General features: G+C 40.6%; 1 protein-coding gene across 1 annotated transcript in view; it reads right to left on the reverse strand.

The window, feature by feature from the left end:
• Positions 1 to 15077, reverse strand: part of WDR27 (WD repeat domain 27) — a 234081-nt gene that overhangs the window by 212312 nt on the left and 6692 nt on the right. Inside the window, exons 2-5 of the mRNA XM_075064119.1 lie at positions 14819 to 15020; positions 14336 to 14477; positions 11518 to 11642; positions 4973 to 5086 (exon numbers count right to left, since the gene is read on the reverse strand). Of these exons, the coding sequence (XP_074920220.1) occupies positions 4973 to 5086; positions 11518 to 11642; positions 14336 to 14477; positions 14819 to 15013 (576 nt within the window). The 5' untranslated portion in view covers positions 15014 to 15020. The remainder of the gene's footprint in view (positions 1 to 4972; positions 5087 to 11517; positions 11643 to 14335; positions 14478 to 14818; positions 15021 to 15077) is intronic.

Raw genomic sequence — 15077 nt, forward strand, 5'->3', positions numbered from 1 at the left:
CATGGCAATACCGATTTCAGCACTACTCCCCTCGTCGGAGAGGAGTACAGAAATTGGTTTAAAGAGCCCTTTATATCGATATAAAGGGCTTCGTTGTGTGGACGGGTGCAGGGTTAATTCGGTTTAACAATGCTAAATTCGGTTTAAACACGTAGTGTAGACCAGGCCTAAGTGGTGACTGCTCTGTGGAAGCTTGTAATGTCAGACGGCTACCGATCAGGTATGGGGTCCACAACACAGTTAACTAAGAGTTTTAATTAGTGAGCAAAGATTACATCATGGCAAAACCTTGTGTCTCCCATCCAAGCCTCTTTGTCGTGTTCAGTCTGGTAAGGATGTGTTCGATCACTTGGGGTCATCCATCTAATAGGTCTTCTTAAAGACAATGTCTACAATGAATCCATCAATGTACCTCCTCTGGTAGTTTATCACTCAAATGGGGAAAATTCCACCGATGGCCTGTTGTTCTGAAAAGGGGTATCAGTACACTGGCAGATACAGTATGTTTGAGATGAACACACCGCTATGTGGCCGGAGGGAAGGTACCAACAGAATCCACCGTTATTGTTGGTAGCCTTTCAGGCTAAACAAGTAAGAGGCTCTCATCAGAAGGCTGACATATAGTGAATAATACTTGATACTGAAAAGTCCAGGATTGTAATAATATATTTTTGATAATTGGTTATTTAGTCAAATGAAGTGCAGGGTCACAGGGTCAAAATTTTGTTAGATGACAAAGGCACATATACACATATACTAACTGGGCAGGGGGCAATTCTCCTCTACTTGTGTCTATTGTGTTATGTAAAAAGTATGGCTTTAAACAAAGGGGTAGACCCTAAACTTATGTGATAGGGTCATTAACAATGACCCTATCACAGGGAGGACTGTAGCATATAGGGCTAGCTTGCCTTTATTATATTCAGAAATGATGGAAGGAACCTACAGGCCTGTATCCTGAAAGACATTAGCCTCCTTAATTAGCATAAGGCTTGAGGCCTGTGAACTTTGAACATATAAATGGCCTAATGGAAAGCCCCAAGTATTGAGGAGCTGAATGGAGTATTAAGTGAATCCATGACTTCCACGACCTCTGTGACAGACATGAAGCCCGATCCATAATCTATAGATCAGCCTACAGCAGCACCACACCAGAGTGACTGCTTGCCTCCATTGCCTTTTGGTACACCTGCCACACCTCCTTGGATTTCACGCGCCATGCTGTAGGTCTCCTCTTGTAGCCCGTCTCCCGCATGCCCCAAGTGATCTGCTTGTAAATGTTCACATTTCTATGGCTGGATCAGAGCTCTGCCTGCACAGCCTCTTCTCCTCATGGACTGAGGAGATCCACCACGTCCCGTGCAGTCCAGGCAGGAGCAAGTTTGGATCATGTAGCTGGCATGCTCAAGTGGGCAGTTGGTAGGTGAGCAACGCAGGGTCTACACTGCCATTGTGTCGACCTAACTTAAGCACTCGCCTCTCACAGAGGTGGAGATATTAAATGGATGTAGCAGGCAAGTGATGTCTGCGGGAGAAACATTGTAGCATGCTGATATTACTAGGTCAACATAAGGTGCCTTACATCAACCTACCTCTGTAGTGTAGAGCAGGCCTCAGTGACAGCTTTTTTAATTTGTCTAATTTAAATTCCATCTCCAGCCATTTCACAACTGTTCAAAAAGTTACAAGAATGTTTTAATAATGGAACAAAGTGTGTTTTCCTCTGTTCTCGTACTTTGAAATGGCCAAAGTTTTACAAGCTTTCAAAAAAATATTCTTTTCAGGTATAGAACTGGCCTAGGAAATTTCAACCCAAAACCTAAAAGCGAAAGAAAGTTATGACTAATTCTAAACAATGACTTAGAATGAAAAAACTTGTTCAACTGTAACTGTGGCTAGTGTTCCAGCTACAATATTTGAGTATTATTTTTATATAAGTACAGTCTCAAAACAATTCAAGACTTGCCACTACAGGTATTTGTTAGACTTAATTAGGAGGGAGAAATTATATTTAAAAAAATTCATAATCTTGTACTGAAGCCTCTTGAGTAATTGCTCCATTTCAGACCTAAGTTTGTAGTGCAGACATGGCCTAAGTCAACTTAAATCACATCAATGATCATAAACGACTGTAATTACATCGCTTCTGCATGTTCACATAACACTCCTTGTGTTGGCGGAGCATGTCTACAGGTGGTGCTCTAGCACCAACAGAGAGAGCAGAACACCATGGGTATTTATCCCACTGTACAAATCGCCACCTTCTGCTGCTAAAAACATAGGCACTGACTCCGTGGGTGCTCCAGGGCTGGCTATGAGCAGGTCACTTGGGGGATAGGGGAGAAGGGCTACAAGAGGGACCTGCAGCACTGTCGCGTGAAAGCCAAGGAGGTGTGGCACGTGTACCAAAAGGCAATGGAGGCAAGCAGTCACTCTGGTGTGGTGCTGCTGTAGGTTGATCTATAGATTATGGAGAGGGCTTCATAGTTGTCACAGAGGTCGTGGAAGTCACCATTCTGTGACCTTCTCTGATCTCCATGACTTTTGCAGTGGCCAGTGTGGCCAACCCCGGGGCTGCCCAAGCAGCTGGCCCCAGGGAGAGCACCCACAGGGGAAAAAAAAAAAAAAAAAAAAAAAAAAAAAAAAAAAAAATAGTAGGAGCTTAGCACCCACCAGCAGCATCTCCCCCTCCCTGAGCGCCTCTTGCAGGCCCCACCAATCAGCACCTCCCCGTCCCTCCCAGCACCTACCCCCTGCCATGGATCAGCTGTTTTGCAGAGTCAGGAGGCGCTGCAGGGAAGAGCGAAGGCGGAGCTCGCTTGGGAGAGGGGGTGGAACTGGATGGGGAAGAGGTGGGTCGGAACAGGCATGGGAAGAAGCAGGATGGGGTGGGGCATTGGGGAGAAGGGACTAGAGTTGGGTCAGAGTTGGGGGGAACACCCCCTGGCAGATTAAAAACTCAGTGCCTATGGCTAAGGGTTCTGGGAATGGATCGCAGTGCATCCTAGAGGTAGGCTCTCCATCCCATGATACAGTTTTTTCCATCCCATCATTCCATGGGTTTCTGACTATGTTTCACACTGTTTTTCAACTGGCCTTTGTAAACTATGCACCCACCATCTCTAGAAGCATGGATACTGCACTACACTCCAGTCTTGTGATGAGTATTATGAACACAATGTGGCTGATCCTGCAGTATTTCATGAGCTGCAAATCTGAAAAAGAATTGGTGGTGCCTGCCCTCTTGTGTGCCAAGGAAATAAACAATCCAAGATTGATGTTGTCATTCACTAAGCAGCTTCATATGGTGGACTGTTACTAGTGGGCTCAGGAAACAAGCACTGAGTGGTGGGATTGGATTATGATGCAGATATGGGATGACGAACAATGGCTGCGGAACTTTCAGATGTGTAAAGCCACCTCCCTGGAACTATGTGTGGAACTCATCCCTGCGCTGCAGTGCAAGGACACCAAAATAAGAGCTAACAACCAACTATAGGGAATTTTTTCTGCAGATGTATTTTCTTGATAATGTACTCCTTTCCACAAGATCTGGACCCCACCACCACCACATACACCACTTTTATTTTTTTCACCAAGATAAACTGAGGACTAGAGCTGAATGAAAAATCAGAATTTCCATCCTGCATGACATCCCAATATTTTAACATTTGTTTTTGTCCAAATTTGAAATAAGTCAAAACAAAAATTTTCATTGAACAAAAAGTTACAAAAGAATTTTATTCAGAAATGTCAAAATGAAATGAAACATTTTGACATTCCTGCATTGAAACATTTTATTTCAGTGTGTTTAACTGACTTGGAACATTATGTTTTGAGTTAGTTTGACATTAAACTGCATCCTCCTCAGGTAACATAGTACCGTGTGGAACCTGTCTCATGCTTTAATTTTTCCCTATGGGTTGGGCTCCCCACTCAGACTACATTTCCCCATCACATAACTTGATCAAAGGGCAGACCACAGCGCATCATGGAAGATGTAGTTTGGCCAAGAAACCTGCCCACAGGAGAGAATGGGGATATAAAGCATCCAAACTAAACTCCCATGAGGCACTACAGCAGCATAGTAAGATGCACTTTCATTTCACACTAGTCATCATCAAACTTTCTGTTCAGTTAAACAAATTGACATATTTCAATTAGGGTCAAACCGACCTGATGCAAAATATTTCATTTAGATTTTGCTGACGGAAAATTCTGATTTTGTGGAAACTGCATTGTTTACTTCAAAAAATCATTTTGATGGAAATTCCCAACCAGTTCAAGTAAGGAGCAGGGAATCAATGGGTATTTGTTTTATATCATCTTGATTAAGTATCAGTGTTGATAAAAGCTAAGTAATGCACATCAGAAAACATAATTAAAACTACACATATAAAATGACAGGTCTAAATTAGCTGTTTCCGTTCAAGAAGGATATTGCAGTCACTGTGGATAGTTCTCTGAAAACCTGTTCAATTTGCCGTGGCAGTCAAGAAAGCTCACAGAATGTTAGGATGCATCAGGGAAAGTATCAATAAATCAGACAGAAAATACAATGCCAAATCATCAATACTTTGTGCATTTCAGGTCATCCTGTATCAAAAAAAGATATATTAGAATTGGAAAAAGTATAGAGAAGGGAAACAAAGTTCCTGGAAGATAGGTCCATCCATGGATATTAGCCAAGATGGTCAGGTGCTCAGTCCCATGCTCTGGACATCCCTAGACCTCTGACTGCCAGAAGCTGGGACTAGACAGCCGGAGAAGGATCTCTAAATACATTGCCATGTTCTATTCATTCCTTCTAAAGCATCTGGCACCAGCCACTGTTAGAAGATCGTACGATGGGCTAGATGGACCACTGATCTGACCCAGTATGGCCACTCTTATGTTAAATATTTAAAGGGTGAAATACCCATTTTACTCCAAATAGACTACACGTGTTAAAAGTAGAGTATAATTTCCTTACCTTAAAGCTTCTGTCTTCAGAGACTGATATAAGCATATTTCTCTCCCACGTACAAAACTCAGCTGCAGTCACTGGAGCCAGATGGCCTTCCAACTCAGTTAATATAGCCTCATTCTGTAATTAGTTGAACAAGAAAGAAAAGTAGATCAAACTTCAAAATAAAAGTTTCATTTGTTCTAACTTAATTAAAAAATACCACTACAAAAAGAATGTCAAACTGGGGCACATACTATTTCACTTACACCTGTTTTCTTACTCCCAAATGCATTGTATCTCTGGCAAAAAATCACCGTCTATTGTATTTCCTTCTCCAACCATAATAACGGTATAAAAATACTTTCAGGTTCATCTATAAATTTCTATGTTATTATCTTCAATGGATTTACACACTCTTATTTGTGCTAATGTTTTCACCAGTAATTAGAATAAATCAACATGCCCATATTTTTTTTTCCTTCCTCCCGCTCCCCCTCCCAACTTCTTAAAGGCTGATACCATGCTATATTTTTCTTGGCACCGATCCTGCTCTCAAAATCATGTAATGGTTGTTTACCATTTATTTCCAGTGTTAATCTAGGGCACAACAAAAAGGTTAGAGGCACTGTAATTCCATTAAGTTGTATTGAGTTCTATTTTGCAGTTAAATTGGTGATTCAACCTGTTTCATATGAATAATTCACTGTATCCTCTCCAAACTTACTACACTTACTTTTTGAGTACTGAATATTTTTTTCTGAGAATTTACAAATAAATTTATTACTTTGAATTGAAACTATTTTAAAATGGGTCCTTAAAGAAAAAAGAAAAACTCAGATGCTAGATTTCTTAATCAAAAAATATCTTAAACAAACAGACACAAACGTTCCATATAGTTAAAATTAATTGAAATCCTGTGCATATTTGACATCAGGTTGTAATTAAACAAAATTATTAATGATTGTTGTATCTAACTGCTATTATTGAATAAGCTACACAGACTCAGGTCAATAGCTCAAGTAATTCTTAAGAGAGGCCACTGTGACATAAGAAGTACCTCAACCAATCACCATTTCCTGTACAGCTAATTTCCATGTAACGATTATATTGGTTGTAGCATGAGGAAGACTGGACATATGTCAAAAGTTCTTACTGCTAGATTACATGGAATCTTTAAAGAGCAGTGATAGTTGGGCAGCATACTAGCTTGATCATAAGTGTTTGAAAGGTTCCCATGGCACCACTGCCTCAACTCCACTGTGCAACAAAGAACTGCAACAAAGCACCAGTCTCACTAATACAGCAAGCCATTCAGTCAATTGCAAATTAAGGGAAAGATTTACTAGTATGCTTTGGCTGCTTTGTGCTTCTCTGGTGACCAGCTGATCCACTCTAGTTACACCATTACCACAAAGTATCTTCCCTTGAACATTCAAATTAAAAAAATCATTTAAGACTGATACTATATATCAGGCGTAGGCAACCTATGGTATGTGTGCCAAAGGCAGCACATGAGCTGATTTTCAGTGGCACTCACTCTGCCCGGGTCCTGGCCACTGGTCCAGGGGCTCTGTGCATTTTAATTTAATTTTAAATGAAGCTTCCAGGGCTTTGGAGCTGTACTCCAGCTCCAGGCAAAAACCTGCATCTCTACTGCTCCAAAGCTGCTCTGTGCTCCAGTTCTGGGATCCGATCCACAGCCCTGGAGGCATCTTAAACATTTTTAAAACTTTATTTACTTTACATACAACAATAGTTTAGTTATTTATTATAGACTTACAGGAAGAGACCTTCTAAAAAGGTTAAAATGTATTACTGGCATGCAAAACCTTAAATTAGAATGAATAAATGAAGACTCGGCACATCACTTCTGAAAGGTTGCCGACCCCTGCTACATATCCTCAGATCCTTAGAGATACTGCATGGGAGCATTCATTTTTGGGATTTTTGTTTAGCGTTTGTGCACGAAACTTTTAGTAATTAAAAAAAAAAAAGGAAATTTCCACAAAAAGCTGTGTATTAAGAAGAAGTTATGGTTGAGAATAAATATCAGTAACTGGAGTAAAAAACATTATAGGGACATTGTAATGATCTCAAAACCAAGCATTATAACCCAAGTTAACCTGTGCTCGACTGTCAGGACTGATTGGACTGTAGTGAAGGAACTCCAGGTAAATATATGTGTATTTCCATTACAGTAATGGCACCCCCAACTTAGCAGGACACAGCTACTGACTCTGCATTAATTTACTCCTACTAGAAGAGGTAGTGGTACAACAAAGAGGTAGAATTGTTAGCTGCTGTTACTCTTCTGTAGAATCAGGCTGGGGGAGGAAGGGGACATGCTGAGTAGTTTGTTGATGTACATAGCAACGTCCCTTGAATCCTCTTGAGAGAGCCTGATAAAACTTTCATGGAAGTACTCTGCAATCCTCTCCTGAAGGTTTCTAGGGATGGCAGCCTTATTTCTTCCTCCACAGTATGAAACTGTCTCATGCCAGTCTGTGATAACTTAGGCAGGCACCACTGCAGTAAACAGTCTAGTGGCATACAGGCCAAGTGCCATTAGAATTGATGCCAACCCCATATCAATGGAGAATCCAAGACAATGGACATCTAGCAACCAGAAACTCAAAAAGAGATAGATCTCCACATCCCTCAGCAGCAAAATTGAGCAACAGCCCCCAGCTTGAGAACAAAGGACTGGGGAGGTGGGCAGATAAGGGTTAGCTGCTGGAAGGAGGGAGGCTCTTGCCTAGGATCTGACCAAAGAGGTCAGACAGAGAAACAGACAGAGTTTGAACAATTGGGTTCACTACAGCATGGCTAGGCTCAGAGGTAACCAAAATGGACTTGGGCTATATTTTAACCTTCAGTTCTCGATGCTAAGCTAGAGGGCTTCCTATGCTGTGTTCCAGTTAACTAATAAACCCCGTTTTGGCAACACTGTTTGAATGTCACTACAAACGCTTCAGGAGGTGCACTAATCCCTGAAGAGCGTGCAAGTCTTCAACAGGAGCCTATCACAGCTGGATTTGCTGAACAGAACTCATGGTGTGAAGTAGTAGTGCTGGAGTCCTAGAGGTGAGGCTGTATGGTCTATCCTGGAGGAAGAATGAGACCGCTTGGGGGTCTGGCAAACAGAAAGAGTTCCTCCTACAGACTGTTTCAAAGCTGGGGGACGTAGCACCAATCCTGTGGCTCCATGAAAGGGACACCAGCAGCTGCTGTCCTTTTTGTCCCCTTGTTATTCTCAGAAGTGATATATCAACTAAAACCACCACCATATGTGGAAAACGGTGCCAGTATTCAGTGCCATTGCTCTATACAAATATTTTCAGATAATTAAGCAAATCCCTACTAACTTCCCTTACCCCTGGTGGGCCATACTAACCATGGCTGGTACTGTGAGCGGTGTTGTGCACAAACACTTTGAAGAACAAGTGTCAATAATCATGTCTTCTTTAAAACTTTAGGGGAGCAAGGGAAGGGAATTCTGGATCTTAACTTTCACTTTCTATTGTGACTACACTGACAAAGATACTTTAGCAGTTTCATCATTGCACCCTTGAGGGGATCCCTCTCCACGCCTGCAACATGTCTTACTCAGATATGAAGGAATCAGAGAATATCAAGGTTGGAAGGGACCTCAGGAGGTCATCTAGTCCAACCCCTTGCTCAAAGCAGGACCAATCTCCAGACAGATCTTTACCCCAGTTCCCTAAATGGCCCTGTCAAGGACTGAACTCACTACCCTGGGTTTAGAAGACCAATGCTCAAACCACTGAGCTATCCCTCTCCCCCCCCCTTCAGGAAAAAGAAGAGGACTCAGGATGACATGTTCAGAGAGATCCGGCAAGCCACTGCAGCACCAGATCATGAACAGAAGGCCTGGAGGATGAATATTGCAGACTGTATGGAGAAGGAAAGAAGACAGGAGAAAGGTCCTGGAGTCCCTGCAGGAAAAAAGGAGGAGATGCACCAAGACATAGTAGGGCTTTCCCAGCAGCAAACACACATGCTGCAGACTCTTGTGGACCCACAGATTCAACAAGCACAGGCTCATCTACCTTTCCAGTCCATGCAGAACCCCATTACAGCACTTCCACCACCGTCAACATTCCATACGGTATTAGGGGCCATATCCCTACCCCTACCACTCCTCACTGGGGAGACAGTAAGGACAACCACAGCTTCGCATACACTGACCTGTGAGAGTCACAATTAGCTGTATGTATAGCCAAAATGGACATGATGTTCTTTCCCGTTAATAAAATTAATGGGCCAGAACTTAAATTTTTTTAAAGTATTTGCTTTAAAATTGCACAATTTTTTTTTGGCAGTTTTGTTACTCAATAAAATTCTGTTTGGAAAATATTTTATCTTCATTAGTTCACAACATATGCTGCAAAGTGTCAAGCGGTACTGAAAGCACTCAGTTGTTATTGTACAGAGTGACAATTCACAGGAACAGGAATAAACAGCGTAATAATCAAATCATAAATGTACAGCAAGCACCACAAAATCAATAGGTGCATTGACAGTGTTATAGTCATAGATGTGTACCAAGCACCACACAATTCCTAACAGACTCCAAAACTGCAAGGCCAAGTAGAACACAGTCTACCACCACACACTACCATGGCTCTCTGTTAAAGTGCTCTTTAAAGGACTCTCTGAATTTTATGAGCTTTTCTAATAGCCCTTATGTCTGGTTGTTCAAGCTCAGTAGACAGCTGCTCCACCTTCATGCACTTACTGAGGTTCCTTCCTCTGCATCCATCCCAGTGGCAATTTTTTCCCCTTTGCCTCACAGATATTATGCAGGACACAACAGGCAGCTATAACCACTGGGATTATTTCTCTCACTGACATCCAGTCTTGTGAAGAAACAATGTCACTGTCTTTTCAATCTACCAAAAGCACATTCAATTGTCATTCTACATCTGCTGGGCTGGTAGTTGAATCTTTTCCTGGTGCTATTGAGGTGACCAGGGGAACAAAGGTTAGGCTGGGCCCCCAGGATCACTATTGGCATTTCAACATCACCAACATTAATTCACCAGTCGGGGAAGAAAGTCCCTACTTTTAAACTTTAACAGTCCTGTGCTCTTAAAGAGGCAAACATCATACAACTTCCCTGACCAGCCAGCGTTGATGTTGGTGAAGCAGTGATCCACCATCACTTGCATAACCATAGAAAAGTAGCTCTTTCTGTTGATGCACTCTGGGGCAAGGTGGCCTGCTGCTAAAATACGGATGCATATGCTGTCTATCACTCCATCACAGTTCAGGAACTCCATTGCGGAAAATCCATCCATTACATCCTGCACCTTGCCAAGAATCACAGTCCTGCACAGGAGGCGGCAATTAATGGCCCCACATACTTGCATGTCAACAGCCTGCACAATCGATTTTCCAACTCTAAAATGACTTCCCAATGACTGGTAGCAATCAAGCATTGCAAGCTTCCACAGTAAGATTGCCACTCGTATCTTCACTATCATTGCTGCTCTTATTCTGATGTCCCTGTACTGGACAGCTGGAGTGAGTGTGACACTGATGCAGGAATGTGACCTTGGTCAGCCAAAAAGTTCTCAAGTCACTGCTCATCATCCCAAGCCTGCATTACAATGTGATCCCACCAGACAGTACTTGTTTCTTGGGCCCAGAAGCAGAGCTCCACTGTCTGTAGCTGCTCCGTGAATTAATGCCACCCAATAACCTTAAATTTTCACCATGTCCCACAGCAGTCTGTCCGCCATGAAATCATCCTGTTTCTACTGATTTGTTTCTTCTTGCTGTTCTGCAAATACCTGAGTATTGTGTGTCCAGTGCTTGCTATGCTCATGACAACAGTACAGAGCTGTGCAGATTCCATGCTTCTGTGAAAGATAGACAATAGCGAGGAGGGCCATGCAGGTTCATGGGATAGTTAAAAAAAGGCACAAAAATTATGGGATATGGGTGACATTATGGGATGGAGAAAGTTGCATGCTGGGAAGTTAACCCTTTGCTCCCAGTCATCCATACACGACTTGTTTCTGCTCCACTGCGCATTGCCAGAACTTCCCAAAAGACACTGCACTGGATAATGATGAGTTGCACGCTGCGATACCTATCCACAATACTCAACACTTTGCATCAACAAAAGCATGCCTGGTGAACACATGCATCCTCGACACTAGGAGCCTAATATGTAGCCACACGAGTAATGTACTAACTGCGGCAGCTTTATGATGATATCTTTTAAGTGTAACCTTAATTCTGAATTTCCTCAGTTTATAATGCTTAATTTGGGAATAGTTACAACATCCCTGTAATGTTTTCTACCTTTAAGTTACTGACATATTCTGAACCTTATCTTAACATTGTCTTTTTTCTAGGATATATACTAATATCAAGCATTAAACCATGCTAATTGTCATTTATGAGCAGATAAATATTTTTGCTCAATAAGTATTAGGTTTTCTGAAAAACATGTTGCTTTTAATTAGTATGGTTTAATTTGAAAGTGAACATGTTCCTAGAATCTTCAACATCTATTTTCAAGAGAAAAGACAACTCACCTTTGCATTTAACATATATATCCGATTTCCAGCACATACTGCCACAGCCTGGTCATCTGGACTAAATCGTACATAAAGTACCATTCCCAAAAGAGTTCCTATAACAATTCCTCGAGGCATTAACCCTACAGTAATTTTAAAAGATTAGTATTGTGTCATAAAAACAAAAATCAAACACTTCAATATAGTATTAAATTTAAAGCATAACTATAAATTTAGTAACTGAATGGGTACTACATTTTGTAAATTACTCCAATGGTTAATTACTCTCACTGTTAAAAACATATGCCTTATGTCCAGTCTGAATTTGTCTAGTTTCAACTTCTAGTCATTGGATGATGTTATTCCTCTCTCTGTTACATTGAAAGGCCCATTATTAAAAGATTTGTTTCCCCATGTAGGTATTTCTAAGACTGTAATCAAGTCACTCTTTAACCTTCTCTTTTTTCAGATAAATAGATTCAGCTCTTTGAGTCGGACTCTATAAAGAGAGTGTTTTCCAATCCTTTGCTCATTCTTTGGCTCTTCTCTGAACCCTCTCCACGTTAACATCATCCTTTTTAACTGCAGGCACCAAAACTGGATACAGTCTTCCAGCAGCAGTTGTACCATTGCCAAACAGAGAGACAAAAATAACTTCTTCTACTCCTGCTCAAGATTCCCGTTCAGGCATCCCAGCACTACATTAGCTGTTTTGGCCATAGCATCTTACAGGGTCTCATGTTCAGCTGATTATCCACCATGACCCCCAAGTCTTTTTCACAGTCACTGTTTCCTAGGACAAAATGCTCCATCCTGAAAGTATGTCCTAGATTCTTTGTTTTTTGATACATACATTTAGCCATATTCAAAACACAGATTGTTTGCTTGAGCCCAGTTTATCAAACAACCCCAATCGTTCTGAATCAGTGACCGGTTCTCTTCATTATTTTCCACTCCTTCAAGTTTTGTATCGTCTGCAGACTTTTATTCAATTGTGATTTTATGTTTTCTTCCAGGGCATTGGTAAAAATATTTTTAAAAAGTACAGAACTGATCCCTGTGGACTCCACTGGAAACCACCTGCTATGACGATTCCCCATTTATGATTACACTGTGAGACCGATCAGTTAGCCAGGTTTTAATCCATTTAATGTGTGCCATGTTCATTTTATATCATTTTAGCTTTTAATCAAAATGTTGAGTGGTACTAAATCATATATCTTACAGAAGCTTAAGTTACATTACGTCAACCCTATTATCTTTAACAATCAGACCTATAGTCTCTCAAAAAGGATATAAAGTTAGTTTGACAGCAGCTGTTTTCCATAAATGTGTGTTGATTTGCATTATACCACCCTCTAACTATTTATTAATCAAGTCCTGTATCAGTTGCTCCATTATCTTGCCTGGGGTCATTATCAGGCAGACAGACCTATAAAATTACCCATTTTTAAAAATTGGCACATTAGTTTTCTTTTAGTCTTCTGGAACTTCCCCAGTGTTCCAAGACTTAATAGAAATCAATGTTAATGGCCCAAGCTCTTTTAAAACTCTTGGATGCAAGTTATTTGCTATAAAAAAAAAGTCTAAACTTTAATAGCTGCTGTTTAACATCCTCTAGAGATACTAGTGGAATGAAAAGAGTTTTAGCATCATCATATGATGAGACTGACACTTTTTTCCTCCCTAAATACAGAACAGAATATTTATTGAACACTTCTGCCTTTTCTGCATTATTATTGATAATTCTGCCATTTCTATCTAGTAATGAATCAATACCATTGTCAGAATTATTTTTCCTAAATACATTTTTAAAACTCCTTTTTATTGTCCTTAATTTTGCTGGCCATAGAGGTCTCCTTGTGTCCTTTTGCTTCCCTTAGCAATTTGCTACAATTCTTAACTTCAGATTTATATATTGTGCTATCAACTTCCCCTCTCTTTCAGTTATTACTTTTTATTTTATATAGTTGCATTCACTTACCCTCTGTACCAGCTTGATATTTTTTAATCATTATGGCCTTTTTCCTTGATTGTGGCTTTTGGGGCATCCAGTAAGAGGTTCTTAAGAGACTCTCAATTATCATTCACACACACACACACCCACCCACCCACCCATCTGGACTTTATTTTGCTTGCACATTATAAATGTGATCAAGTCATGATCCTTTGTACCTAAAACTACCAATATTTTTTATTTCTATGATCAGTTCCTCTATCTGTTAAGAGGAGGTCTGTTAGGACACTGATCCATAAGCTTTCAAGATAATTTTCTTCCAAGTTACAACTAACTCATACAGGTAATGCTATTTTTGACAGAGTGCCAACCTCCCTCCCCATTTGCTGACTTAGTCCTTCCTAAACAGGTTCTAACCATTTTTGTTAAACATGCCATGAGCATGAATCATCCCATTAGGTTTCAGTAACACCAACTAGATTGAAATTATGCTCATAAATGAGCAATTCCAATTCCTCTTGTTTCTTACACAGGCTCCCTGCATTGGTTTGAATTCAGTTCAGACTATAGGCAATTCAAGAATTTATTCTCTACATGTCCTTTGGTTCCTTGATTAATTTTGTTCTCAGCACCTCATTGTTATGCTGAGTACTCACACCTTCCCTCTTTCTACCCTTTCCTTTTGCTATTAATTTAACACCCTCCTGAGTACTCTAGTGAACCTCTGCCTCGGGAGAAAGACTGCTGATCTGATCCATTGTAATTCCTATCAAAGAATAAGGTACTACTCGTCATGACGAAGGATGGCAGAGTCTAGCCTTAAGAAGTCACATTTACCACTTGCTACTCAAAAGTAACTTTTCTGTAAAAACGTCTTACCTTGTAGTGCTTTCTTTGTGCACTCATCCAGGTTCCATACTATCACATAGTCACAAGAAGCAGAGCAGACAAGAAGCGGATTGATTTTACTTCCAAACGCCAGTGCCGTGATTGAATGGTGGTGTCCTACCAAGTGCAATGGCTGGCAAAAATAACATTTCCAATTATTAAGAAGACAGCAAGTAAGAGGAAAAAAATACAGCTAACACTTATCTGAATAACTAGCAATGCTCATTCATCTAAATGGAATTTTCTTTAATGATTAAAATCCATTCACTGAACTGCATTATGGCTTACTGCCTGCTTGCCAAAACAACAGATAACTGTACACATTTCAGATATAAAATGTGGAGTCTAGTAAGGACAATAGCCTACACTGCAACAAAAATGATGTACCAAACCCAACGTTTCTTTTTTTCATCCATTTTAGTGCTCTTTAGAATATTACACGAAAAATCTAAACACACAAGTTTTGGTTTTTACCTGATGATGAGCAGGGCTATCGCCAGTATTCCAGATGCATAGCTCATTTCCATTCAAAGGAAAAGCACAGTAATGTAGATTACAAGCAAGTTGAACATGAGACTCTGGCACTTTGGATCTAAACACTTGCTTCTCAAGAACTATGTCATGGCTACATCCTTCTTCAGTAAAACAAAGGTCCACTGGGCTTTCCATAATACATCTGAAATAAACATCACGTTAGAATAGCACTAAATTCTCGTTACGATTTTTTTGTTTT

Source organism: Chelonoidis abingdonii, chromosome 3, assembly GCF_003597395.2.
Source record: "Chelonoidis abingdonii isolate Lonesome George chromosome 3, CheloAbing_2.0, whole genome shotgun sequence".
Taxonomy (NCBI): domain Eukaryota; kingdom Metazoa; phylum Chordata; order Testudines; family Testudinidae; genus Chelonoidis; species Chelonoidis abingdonii.